This window comes from Gymnoscopelus braueri (genome assembly GCF_963280865.1).
Source record: "Gymnoscopelus braueri genome assembly, chromosome: 18".
Taxonomy (NCBI): domain Eukaryota; kingdom Metazoa; phylum Chordata; class Actinopteri; order Myctophiformes; family Myctophidae; genus Gymnoscopelus; species Gymnoscopelus braueri.
Genome location: NC_137618.1, coordinates 33,801,928 through 33,815,388, shown reverse-complemented (window position 1 = coordinate 33,815,388; position 13,461 = coordinate 33,801,928). Strand labels below are relative to the sequence as shown.

The following is a 13,461-nucleotide window of genomic DNA, read 5'->3' as shown; positions in this document are numbered from 1 at the left end:
TGGCAAGCAACATGGTCGTACTGCAGACTATAAATTAGGCTTTACACTTTGTGTGCTGAAACTGTAGATGATGGTGGTGGCAGTGATGTTTTAAAGGCAAATTCATGCACAACCCTTTCAACAAGACATATTTTAACCTGAAAAAAAGGTGTTCATGCAAGGTAGCCATAAAGTGATATTTTCCCAACGTTCAATATAGGACTTAATGTCCAGTTAATTAGAAATGGAAACCAAGAATCCATGCCACGGGAGGTTTTCTTATTTTATCTCTCCATTCACTTGCATTGAACGTGCATTTAACACTTAAAAAAGTTCCAAACATTCTCTGATTCTACACATTCAATTATTCAATCAAGTGGCTGTTTCTCTTAGTTATTTCCATGCGTGTCTTTAGTGTAATCATAATTTTGAAACACCAGTAGACTGCCCATTTTGTATGTCAGCCGAATGGCAGCTCCATTTCATGCGAAGCTTGTACAAAAGAAAAAGAACACACCAATGAATCACTTCTCTGAAAAACTTTCGCAGACGCTCTTTGTTAGAGGCATGGAATCTTGGTGAGTCCATTTCTATATGTAATGGACATTGATAACTGGATATCAAGCCCTATATTGAACGTTGGGAAAATATTGCTTTAACCCTGCAATGGTCTTAATCAATTGTTTCTTTTTTTCCCAGGAGCCACTGCACCGAGCAGCCCAGATGAGTCAAGTAAAGAGGTATGTGTTGATATAATCTCAAACCAGGGCTAATCATGATGCTTATTCCATTGTAGTTTAGTGACTAGCATTATGTGCTTATTTTTTTTATCTCAACCAGTCTATTGTCACTGTTAAGCTTGTGTGATGTCCGCTGCTTCATTGGTGGTAACATCTCCATCTTTTTCCTCAAAGGAGGACCAAGATGGTGGGCAGTCTGTTGGACAGCGAAAGAGGGTGAAGCTGAGTAGCACTACCAAAGGTAACTGAATTCCCATAAGTTACTCATATTGCATGTTAAAAGTTATTAGAGGAGGCCTGTCTTAATTTGTTCCTTTTCTGCCCCTAGACCAATCTATTATGGATTCTCTGAAACACAAATGCTTTTTGGAGGAGTTGCTTTTTTGGACAATAAAATATGAGTTTCCTCAGAAGATGGTCACCTTCTTATTAAACATGTTGCCAGATCAAGACTACAAGGTAAATACTTTTCTGACAGAGTTCTGTTATACAGGTTTGTAATTAAGCTTGAATTAAAAGTTCTTATAATTTATTTGTATGGTTTTTATTTCCAGTTAATATTTCTTCAGTATTTTGTGTGATTATGCCTAGACTTTATTCTTAGTTGTAGTTAAGTGCAATAACCTTTGCACTTTTCCCCTCTTAGGTTGTCAGAGTAAGGAGCATCAACAAATGCGAACATTAGTCACATTAAGCCTCAATTATGTAATGGAAAAACTTGACAACTACTTTCTGTCATTCTCTTACAGATCACCTTCACAAAAACATTTGTTCAGCATTATGCATTCATTATGAAAACACTGATGAAAAGCCATGAGTCGGACACCATGTCCAACCGCATTGTGCATATTAGTGTACAGCTGTTTAGCAACGAAGAGCTGGCACGCCACGTAACTGAGGAGTGCCAACTGCTGGACATCATGGTCACCGTGCTGCTCTATATGATGGAGAGTTGCCTTATCAAAAGTGAACTTCAAGGTGAGTTGTCAGCCAGTTGGTATACTAAATATGTTGGGCTCAGATTGCCATATTATCAACACGGTTATTAAGCAAGTAGTCTATTGATGGGGGAGAAGAATAATAGCACCCCTAAATTAAGTCTAACGAGTTATACATTTTAAGCACACATGCTTAACAAATCGGACATAGTTGCCACAGTGTCACAGCTATAAGGTCCTGGGTTCGAATGCCACCGTGGCTTTTGTGTGTTAGGAACTTACTTCTACCAGTGGCTCTTGACAAAACTCACTGGCTTTACTGTATTTTGAATACACGCCAGCAGTGGTATTCTGCTACCGAGTTCTGACATAGTGGCAAGGTTCAGCACATTGTCTATGGAGAGGAGCAACCGCCGCTTTTTACACACTGCGTCAAGAGGTGGAGTGGCCAGACAGAGCAGCAGCCAACCAGAAGTGCTCTTGTGGTCTGAAATAGGTGTAGCCGTACACACACTAAACCCACTACTGTATAGAAGGTATTGAATATCGATTCAAACTAGTAGATGTGAAATTCATCAAGATTAAGCAACTGCGTGGTCTATTTCTTACCTAATGTATAGATTGTTTACAGACAAGCTGTCGGATAGGGCACAGTGTGTCTGTACTTCCCCCTGTCTGTGAGCTCTCCCATCGGGCATAGCTGCCGACTTGCGCTGCCTGGAGCACAATTTGCTTATTTACAAGGCTGTCACTCATACCTTGGTCACAGCTATTTAGTGTAATTCCGTACTGCAGAAATCCGCTCGCAGTTGTTAGTGTGAATTAGAGCTTGAACTGTTCTCAGTTTGTGGAGAATGGAAAATAAATGCAATACTTCATATGTACAATGCTCTGGCAGACATATCTTCAGGATAAAGTACGTAGTGCAAAATCAGGGCATAGCAATCTGGTCAGTCAGTAGCATAACATTAGACAGGTTAACAATTATAACCATAAAGTCTGATTCAAAATACCAGACTGTTCAATATACAGTAAAAAAAAAACTGATGTATTGTACATACTGTATGTATGTACAATACATCCAAGTGGATTACAAAGTCAAGAATCAATCCCTACAGAATCTTTTACAAGAAGGGTCTTCAAATCTTTAACTATGTCCATCTGGGTTTATTCCTGGTGCTCCAGTTCCATCTCATGCCAAAAGAAGGGATGTTGGGATCCTGCCATTGACCGAGGCACTGGCCTTAGAGCTGGAGCTGGTCCCTGGGCACTGCACAGTTGCCCACTGCTCCTAATAAGAGGGGTAAAATGTAGAGGACACATTTCCCCTCTGGGAAGAGTGTAACTGCAGTACCTAATTACCCAATTTACCTAATAAAAAAATATTTTGGGGCTTTTCTGAGACTTTATTCGATAGGTACAGTGGAGAGAAACAGGAATCATGGAGAGAGTAGGGGAGTGACATGCAGAAAATTGTCCAGCCGGCCAGGAATTGAATCGGGAACTCGCTGTCAGGCATTTGAGCCTGTGTGGTATATGCCCTAACCACTCGGCTGTCGGGTCTTCCCAACTACTTACCTGATTTATAATAAACTAATTTAGAAATGTGTTGTAAAAATCTGCTTTTGCTACAATTGGAGTAACATTGCAAGCTCCGATGCATCTGTCAAATTGCAATGTTCATGAGTATCTTTTGAAAATGTGGCCAAATTATCAACTTGATATGTATATGTAGTATACTGTTTATTCTTTGTTTTCAGATGAAGAGAACAGTCGCCATGTTGTGGTTAACTGTGGTGAAGCCCTGCTGAAGAACAACACTTACTGGCCTTTAGTTAGTGATTTTATCAATATCCTCTCACACCAAAGTGTAGCGAAGAAATTCCTGGAGGACCATTCGTTGTTGATGCTTTGGATGAGTTTCGTGTCATTCTTTCAAGGTAAATGTGATGTACTGTATTGGCAGATTTGGCACTGCAATTATGTCATTGCCCTCAAAAAGTAGATCATGCACTTAGTGGAAAAATTATTAGTTACAATACAACATACAATATTAATGCATTTGCTGAATGAATGGCAAGTTTGAACGAAACAAACAACTGGTTTTGCAGAATATGTTTTTCTCTATGCTGGTTGTGTGCATGAAACCTGGCCCACTTTTATTAATGCCATTTGTGCATGTTGGTTTCATGCTGAATCTCTTACATTTTTCTTCAATGGACCAATTGGTGTTAATGCAAACTTTATTTTCACTTGTTATGCAGCCATGGTGAGGATTTTGGTTTAAACGATTGCACCAGCTCGGTTGTTTTCCAGTAGTATTGATATTATAACTATGTTACGTCTCACAAAGAACAGTTTAATCTCCTTCGTCTGTCATACATTTGTGTCATGGAGGAAGTGAGTTATGGGACATGTGACTCATTGTTACCGAATTGGAATTGTAGTTTGTTCTGCTCCCTCGCCGTGTGAACTGCACCACCGCACTAAAAATAACCCCCACCCTCACGCCATGGTCCACAGTATCCTCTTACTGATGTTACTTGCAGAGTGTCAACACATTGTATTGTATGTAACAAATTTATACAGAGCCAAATGCATTTGACTTCAAAATAATATCCATGTTAATGTTACACTGCCGGATCTCAATATAAGGCTTTTTTCATTTCCTGCTGTAGGTATGAACTTGAATAAGCGGGAGTTGAATGAACATGTGGAATTTGAATCTCAGACATACTATGCAGCATTTGCAGCAGAGCTGGAGGCCTGTGCACAGCCAATGTGGGGTCTCTTAACACACTGCAAAGTCAAAGTAAGTCTCTGCTGGTGCTCAGCTCTGAAGTGTTATTGCGGTGCGAGTCTCAGACACAGTCTGCTGCTTGCTCATTGAACTGATGTCGTTAAAATCTTGTTTGTGTGCAGGAGACACAGGAATACACTAAAACGGTGGTCCGCTACTGCTTGGAGACGCTGCAGATTTGGTTTGATGCCATAGGCTTTGTTGATGAGGTGAACCTAAAATTTTACCTGTACAAATCTAGACTTACTAATATAAACACAGCACTGCACATCCAAGCAGTGTTTGACTGTTTTTCATTACTTGCATGTCTCTTACAGCCTGCTCCAAATCAAGTGACATTTCACCTGCCACTACATCGCTACTATGCCATGTTTCTCAGTAAGGTAAGGCAAAAATATTTAACATGCATACTTGTAGATATGTGCAAATTAACAAATTATTAACGTTACCAGGACCATACCAGCGCTGTGGCATTTTAAGTCCATTGACTACGGCTCACAATATAATTGACACATTTATCAAAGCACATCATGGTTTGTTTGATTTCTGAGGAAGCCATTGGATTCAGTTAATTTCAGTATGCTATGAAAAACAATTGCAGACTTTTGAAACTTTCATGAGATGGGTAATCCAACACAATAAATTTGAGATGGGTAATCCAACACAATAAATATAAAAAAAAAATTGTCAAAGTTATATTGTAGTTCATTACGCTTGAAACCCACCAGGCGTGCAAGCATAAGTGCATGGATGTACAAAGCCGATGGATACGATTTCCCAAACACCCAAATTTGTGCGTTCTCCTCAGACTGGTAGATACAGATTTTAATTATATTCTATTTTAGAGAGTGAATTGTTTGAATCTGATGTTTTTATAGGCAGTAAAGTGCCAAGGGCTCGATCTGGACAGCCTCCTCCCAGACCAAGAGATGCTTATGAAGATCATGGTCCATCCACTCCAGATTCAGGTGTAGTACTATATGACAATAAACGCATGAATCAACATCACCTCTTCCATATCTACTCATGTTTAATGTTTGACTCTACGTTTCTTGGTCCAAATCTAGGCAAGTCTGTCAGAGATCCACAGCAACATGTGGGTGAGGAACGGTCTGCAGATAAAAGGACAGGCTATGACTTACGTGCAGTCTCACTTCTGCAATTCCATGATCGACCCCGACATCTACCTGCTCCAGGTAAGGACTGCTGAGCGTAACTGACAACGCTAACCGATTCGTCAGTAACACTTCATCTAAATGTTATTTTATTTATTTACTTACGCATCTGTTTGTCTTGTGTGTATGTGTTTTCTTTATTTCACAGGTGTGCGCTTCAAGGCTGGACCCTGACTATTTCATCTCATCTGTGTTTGAGAGGTAAAGTCGCTATTAAAAACTTGCTCATCTTCAGTGTCACTGCAAATTTGGACACATAAATCAATCGGAGGCAGTCTTCAGCTTTCCTTAAGCTGTTCATCTCACACAGGTTTAAAGTGGTTGACCTGTTGACCATGGCATCCCAGCATCAGAATGCTGTGCTGGACTCTGAGCAGGAGAGGCCAATGCTGGAAGGAGCACTGACCTTCCTCGTCATATTGTCGAGTCTCCGCATTCACTTGGGTAGGATCTGAAATGGCTGATATATTGAATTCAGTAGGTTTAATCGGCTGTTGTCAATTTCTTCATCACTTAATAGTACATCTTTCTCACTGACAGGCATGGCAGATGATGAGATCCTCAGAGCAGAGATGGTCTCCCAGCTGTGTATGAATGACCGCACTCACAGCTCACTGTTGGACCTCGTATCCTTCACGGCTTACACCTACCTGGGCCAATGGCTTATTCTAACTTGGCTATGTGGAAGGCAATTTCCACCACTGAATAAAATAACAAAAAACGCCTGAATTGTATTTTTTCCCCTCATAATTGTGACTTTCAATTCAGACTTTGTATCTTAGAATTCCATGTTGTTTTTCTTGCAATTGTGACTCATAGCACACAATTCTCGCACTTGCCTATTTCACAATTGCGAGAGGACAGATACTTGTCTATTGGATTCTTTTACTTAACCACCTTTCTTAAGATTCCTGAGAATCCCAACCCCAAGAGTGGCATAGTTCCAGGGAGCTGCAGCTTTGAAGAGATGCTTTCTGCTGTGGCTGACTTCAAAGCCCCTGTGTTTGAGCCAGGAGGCTCCATGCAGCAGGGCATGTACACGCCTAAAGGTAACATTCTATTGACAATTGGGGCCTGGCAAGCAAACAGCCCTAGTAAACTGCCCTGTCATTGAAGAGACGATGACAAAAGCACATTCTTTGTTTTGCCAACTACCCCCAACAACGCTATCTATTGGGTGCATTTTTCTCTGCCCAGAGAGGGAACCAACGCACATGCAATCCCATATGCGCACATTAACCTGGGTAGCAGTATAGCTCCCAAATATATATATCACATTAGATGTGACCCCACTGGAAGCCTTCAAATATATTACCTTCATGCCTCCATGCATTTGTTTCTGCTTTCATAATATCTGGAGGCATTCTGCTTTATTAAATCACATAAAGATCTGGTGTTTTAGGTAGACTTCTTGAATGTAATCATTAGGTATACTTATAAATATATTGTCATCACAATAATAGAAATAATGTTTTGCATTTCTACTCCAGAATAATTGTTGTCGTTGAGATATGAATGAATTACCATTAACACTAATGTTGGCGACTGTTCATGTGGTTCTTTGGGTGGCGATTGAGAAAACTGAGGCTTGTCAATGTTTGAATATTTGCAATAATTTTGAGCATTAAAACTGCTTGTATCAAAGAGACCACTTGGGGGCAGCCTTATACCACCCACTGAGAATTGGTGAAAAATGAACAAATTGAGTCAATATGACCTTTTAACAGCCATTACTTAAATGTTTTCCATTTCTTCCCCCCCAACCAGCGGAGGTGTGGGAGAAAGAATTTGACCCCATCATGGTTGTTCTCAGAACAGTGTACCGACGTGACGTCCAGTCAGCGATGGACAGATACTCAGCATTGTAAGTTAACATCAGTGCCACAGTTCATCATATAAAAAGTTTAAAAACTTTGAGTTTTTAAACTTTCAATCTATAATATTTTAGGTTGATCCGTTATGTATTAAAAATGTTCACTTCACAAGCTTTTGTTGTGTCCTGCTCGGTGTTCTAGGGTCAGCCTCTCTTTGCACCTGCACCTGAAAGGACAGGATAAGAAGGGTTAGGTCTACTTGGTGATAGGGTTTGTTCCAATTAGATGGCTGTCGAGCAAAATCAATAATTCAAGCCAAACTGTAATAGAATGTAGGAAATCCCTTCTTGTTGGACTACGGTTCAAGGAGTCTCCCAGGGCAAATGTGTTGGAAGAGGTGAAGGAGACGGTGTCAGGTTAATGTCTTCAAGCTTAATAGAAAAAGATAAATGACTACAGTAAATATACCAAAAGTGGCACTTCCCACGACTGCTCCATTTTCTTTGTTTGACATGGTAGTCGTTTGGAAGATTACATGGACTATTGATAAATGTAATGCCATTTCTTGTGCATATGTACACTAAGAAATGCAGTTGAAGCAATCACTGAGATTTACAATAGCAGTTACATTTAGAATACATCACTTCATCACACCTATTCTCAATAGGTGGAACTATTACAGAAAAGAGAAAAAAATGTTTTTCATGTTCTAAACACAGGCATGTTTCTCCCTGAAACATATTGAGGATGCCATCCTCTTTCAAAGTGTGATACCAGGCTTATTTTTCTTGTTCACACAGTCTGAATATGATGGATTGCCTGTCAGCTCAGCCACATTTTTATATAACCATGATCCTTTCATTGCTAATAGAGACTTTGCCGTCCGCCGGCTGTTTTGTTGCATAGACTGAAAGCCTTTGTGCAGTGAATTACTTCAGAGAATGTTGGCTGTCACATCATCAAATCCATGTTTTCGGATGGTTTTGCATTGTATCGACCCAGTTACTGCAAAGCTTAAGACACACATATTGAGTGCAGTAATGATAATTTTTATGTGCTTATGTTTTCTTGTCTCGTGGTTAATGTTGTCCTCTAGCTTGAAACAGTCACACATTCACACCGGAAATCCCTGGCCACCTTACAAAGAGCGAACTCCTCTGCATCCTTGTTACAAAGGCCTCGTCAAGCTGTTGCACTGCAAGACACTACACATAGTTATCTTCACTCTTCTCTACAAGGTGAGCCTTTCAACAACTCCTCAGGCATCACGGATTCCCATCTGAATATACTTTTTGGCGGAGATAACAGTAGATGTGTGTTTTTCTAGATCTGGATGGATCACCAGAACATGTCAGAACACGTGTTGTGCATGGTGCTGTATCTTATTGAGCTGGGCTTGGACAATCAGGTTGAAGACGACAAGGAGGATGAGGTAAGATGTGGGCACTGGCAACCAGAGGGGATAGAAAACACTTCATATAGGCGATTCCCCTTGTACTGTGGTGGTGAATTAATACAGCTATATCACCTCTAGGATCGTTTTATTTGCCACATTCATAAAACGTTTGTCATGTCTCCAGGAACCTTGCATCGAGGAGCACTGCCATGACAGCTGGTTCCCTGGCACTAACCTCCTGTCTAACCTGCACCATGTCATCAACTTTGTGAGGGTCCGAGTTCCTGAAACAGCACCTGAAGTGAAGAGAGAGCCCCCTCCCAGCACCAGCACCGAAGCCTCCTCTTTTGGACAGGTGAGGGAAAACTTTGCAATGGCCTCGCTTCCTGACTGTGCCATGCAGCTTATAAGGGCATAGTTCACCATTTGTGAAAGAAAAAAAAGAGCCTTCCAGCATAACACCTGCTATTCTAAGTTATTAACCACTTAAGTCCTCTATAATTTGTAAGCTAATACTTAGTTCATCGGGTTGGCTCTAAACTTGTTCCTCTCTTTTTTCCCTCTACACCAAATCTCTTCCCCCGAAAATAGCCTATCTACAAGCCCACAATGTATCACAATGACGTGTTGTGACCTTGTAGATTTGGCTATTTTCAGCGAATCAATGCAAAACGATTCCGCCTTGAACAAATGTGTCACAGAGGTCCCCATTGATTGACATGGAAGAAAAGAATGAATGGAAATGCCCATTCTGTACTTTTCTAATTCTATGGGCTGGCCTTTAGAGCCGAGGAGCAACAAGCATCAGCTGCAGCAGAGTATGATTTATGGTGTCAATGAGATATCAAAATATATTCCCAATCCCATCTTTTGCCAATTATATAAGTAGCGAGCATTGAACTCCCAATTAGTGAAACGGTTAAAATGTCTACTATTTGAATATATATACACCACATGGGTGATTTTCTTCATTTTTTCTTTTTACCAAATGTGCGTTGTAAAATATGTTGTGGATCTCTGGTGTAAATCTATTTATCACAGCAATGGGAACACAAAATGAACAAAATGATTCGTTGAATAAGTGGTTTATTATTCAAGCTACATGACAAATTCTAGCTAGCTAGTTCATGAACATCGCGGTTAAACTACACAGATTATTGATGAGTATTATTCAGATTATATTTGATCAATTGAGCTGTGGACATTTTAAATGAAAGTTTAGTTAGATGGTCGATGGCATTTCTGCTTCTTTAATGACGATGGTCTGAATGTGAGAATCTCAATAACGTGGAAATATCATGATATAATTCAATATGATCAAAAACACAAGCCTAATATTTAATTCATATTTAATTAAAAAATGTCTGTAGCTCTGAACAGACAAGTGCACCGATCTTGCAACACCTCATTTTGTTGTTTGTTTGGTACCTTCATGTCCCTCCATCCCATATTTTAGTTTTTTATGTTATTTTGCCGCACTTGCTCCACAGAATACCAGGCGTCTTTCAGGGAATTGGAGAGAGGTAGCTGTTTGCATCCCCATTTGTTATTCTCTGAACGGATTGGCTGAAGGCCTTATTTTATTTTTGTGACTTCAGCTGTTACATCTCTCTACTGAACGTGTGTGCTTGTGTGATTTATTTGTTAAATGAATTGTGTGTGCATGTGACAGGAGATCTGCCGTGGCGTGTTTGGTTTTGTACGTATGATGGCGTACTTCAGCAGGTCCCTCCCTCTGGACTGCTGAAACTAATTACGTGTGTAATGCAGGTTTGGGTAAACGCTTTTTAACCGCATGTCGGTGTGATTGATGTTGTTCTGACTGGGCTGGTATGATGTATGTTTATTTAACAGAGCTGCTCGGGTCCTTTTGTCAGGTCAGGTCACAGCAATCCTTCAGATGGTTCACATGCTCTTGCATCAGGGCGATTTTAAAACACATTTTCCTCAAGGGTGCAGTTGGTCTAAACCAGTTGAGGAAAGGTAGTCTTGAAACGGCAGCTGGAATTATATAATGGCCGTTTAATTTGACTCTTATGCGTGCTCAACATGGCTGACTATGCTAATGTGGCACCCCTTCAATCCATCAGAACACAGGGCTCTTTCAGTGATAATGTAATTTGAGGGGAGATAATGTTTTGTTCAAACACAGACACACACAACAAGTCCTGGATGCTTTGGAATTACAACCTGACTGATGCCAGATTTCTGGGTCTGATGCCGATCCCGGAGCTCCTAAACCTCGATATGCCGATAACGATGTCATCTAAAAAGTCACATAATGGGCGATATATCAGCCAGACATATATCAGTTGGGCTCTAATTAGAACATCACTGTTCAGGTCCTGTTCAGCGCTCTGGTTTCACATTAGATTTCTTGTGCAGCACTTTGGTAACCTTGTGTTATATAATGTGCTATATAAATAAAGTAAATTGGATTACACTGTCAGGATTCTTATTGTGATGGTAGGGTCAGTTGCTTGTGCGTGTGTGTCTGTGTATAATTCCTGTATGTCTGAATGCATTGCACATGTGTATGCCTAGATGCGCTTGCCCATTCATTAGATGTAACTCTGCACGTAACTTCCTGTTGCAGAACCTGCGGGAGGCCCAGTTGTTCAGCCTGGTTGCGGAACGCCGGCGGAAGTTCCAGGAGATCATCAACCGCAGCAGCACGGAAGCTGCGCAGGCCGTCAGGCCCAAGAGCTCGTCAACGCGCTGGGTCCCCCCTGGCACGCCACCGCAGCTGGTCACGGAGATCCTGGAGATCCGCGAGAGCATGCTGTCGCTGCTCATTAAGCTCCACCAGAAGCTGTCGGCCAAGCAGAACTCCCTGCCAGCCTCCTGGCTGGAGGACACAGACATGGGCCGGCACGCTCACGGAGATGGCATCACAGCCATCGAACGCATCCTCGTCAAAGCGGCTGCTCGTAGCCGCCAGAGCAAGCGCAGCATCCAGGAGATCTGTGGAAAGGTCTGTCCTCCTGTGCCACCAAAGAAGAACAGTCCAGCTGACAAGAAAACCATGGATAAAGAAGAAAGGTAGCACTCAACAGTGTCTGTAATGCATTTATACTTGTACTGTTTGTGAATCCATAACTTGGTGAAATAGAGGTAGTATTAAGTAACTCACTATTTAAAATGATCCTCATTAGGTGCATCATAAACATTGCAATGTACCTTTTTACGGCGTGGCTCTGTAGGATTTAAGCCATTTAGAAGAGTGTCTGTCTGTGTCTGGGGGGTAATCTTGCAAACCGCTGGACCAATCGGCACCACAGTTGGCCACAGAAATACGTCAACAATTATTTTCCCCCACATGTGTGTGTGTATATATATGTGTGTATATAGATTGTGTGTGTGTGTGTGTGTGTGTGTGTGTGTGTATATAGATAGATATAGAGCTCTCTCTTTTATTTTTAAATATACTTACATTTTATAATGGAAGACGACTGATGCAATAGATGACTGCGTCATGCTGGCCACATGAAGTCCTAGATCCTCAGTTTGAGCCACACCGTGCTCTAACGATATGAAAATTACATAAATAAATAATAAAATAATTGTGATTAACGATATTATCGCGATAATATGCTTCAAACTTAAAATGCCACTTTTGTTAACCACTTGAACTCACAGCATCCCTATTCTGGGGGAAAACGCCAAAAATATCCGATATATTTTTGGCGAATCGATTTGTGTGAAAAAAGAGCGTACCAAATGCGCTCTTTACAGGTCCGTTTTATCAAGTGTAGAGGGTTTAAATGGTACTGAATTTGCAGCTCAACAAAAGCTAATTCATCCTAGTGTATGACGGAGGGCAATTTCAAATTAAATCTCTGCGCTACGTTTATTGTTTGCGTTATCACGATAACGATTATCGTCCCATCCCTACTACACCGTGCCCATGTGGAAACTGAGATCTGCATGATTAGATTTTTATATTGCTCTCAAAAGACAGTTATTCCACTGCTATTTTTGGTGTGCGACACGGCGCGCAACCACATATAAATCAGACATTATTCCATGACTCCAATTCCCCCTATAATAATGATGATGGAATGGACTATAAGCACTCAATAATGGCCTATTTCTGAGGTTGACCCACAGACAAAGACAAAGGTTGTATCTCTCCCATCTGCAAGGACTGTAGCAGTTGCCAAGGCAACCATTGGGGCAGTGATGCGGTTGGCAGCAGTGAAAAGCCAAAGAGTGGTGCTGCCCATTTCTCAGGCTGGTTGTCTGCGACCCTGAAGCTGTCAGTGAAAATTACTGAGCTGTGGTGCTCCTGTCAGCATTTGTTTATGTCCTCTTATTAGGGTCTCAATTTACAGTCGGCAATGTACCTTCCATATCTGCACAGCGGGCCATTGCCTGGGTCTGCTGGCCACATTATTAGCCTAATAATAATCCCTCTGCACTTGGTCACAAAACCCTGTTGAAATCAAACGTGCGCAGTGCATAACAGTAGCTGGCACTATGGAGACAAATATGTTGCATACACAATGGAAGACCATGTAGTATTTGTAGAGGAAACATACCTCGCAACAAGCATTTTAGTTTACTAGTGACTCTAATGCACTAGTGGAGGCCAAGAGGGAGCTGTGAATGCACTTAGA

The 13,461-nt window shown here is 41.1% G+C and overlaps 1 protein-coding gene across 1 annotated transcript in view; it reads left to right on the top strand.

The window, feature by feature from the left end:
* The window catches only part of ubr3 (ubiquitin protein ligase E3 component n-recognin 3), a 43,326-nt gene that overhangs the window by 4,504 nt on the left and 25,361 nt on the right, over window positions 1-13,461 (top strand). The window contains exons 5-23 of the mRNA XM_080412341.1: window positions 679-719; window positions 894-960; window positions 1,048-1,178; window positions 1,469-1,697; window positions 3,418-3,597; window positions 4,336-4,469; window positions 4,580-4,666; window positions 4,775-4,840; window positions 5,336-5,425; window positions 5,525-5,653; window positions 5,781-5,833; window positions 5,943-6,076; window positions 6,173-6,258; window positions 6,540-6,681; window positions 7,400-7,496; window positions 8,543-8,684; window positions 8,774-8,878; window positions 9,027-9,197; window positions 11,439-11,884. Of these exons, the coding sequence (XP_080268467.1) occupies window positions 679-719; window positions 894-960; window positions 1,048-1,178; window positions 1,469-1,697; window positions 3,418-3,597; window positions 4,336-4,469; window positions 4,580-4,666; window positions 4,775-4,840; window positions 5,336-5,425; window positions 5,525-5,653; window positions 5,781-5,833; window positions 5,943-6,076; window positions 6,173-6,258; window positions 6,540-6,681; window positions 7,400-7,496; window positions 8,543-8,684; window positions 8,774-8,878; window positions 9,027-9,197; window positions 11,439-11,884 (2,530 nt within the window). The remainder of the gene's footprint in view (window positions 1-678; window positions 720-893; window positions 961-1,047; window positions 1,179-1,468; window positions 1,698-3,417; window positions 3,598-4,335; window positions 4,470-4,579; window positions 4,667-4,774; window positions 4,841-5,335; window positions 5,426-5,524; window positions 5,654-5,780; window positions 5,834-5,942; window positions 6,077-6,172; window positions 6,259-6,539; window positions 6,682-7,399; window positions 7,497-8,542; window positions 8,685-8,773; window positions 8,879-9,026; window positions 9,198-11,438; window positions 11,885-13,461) is intronic.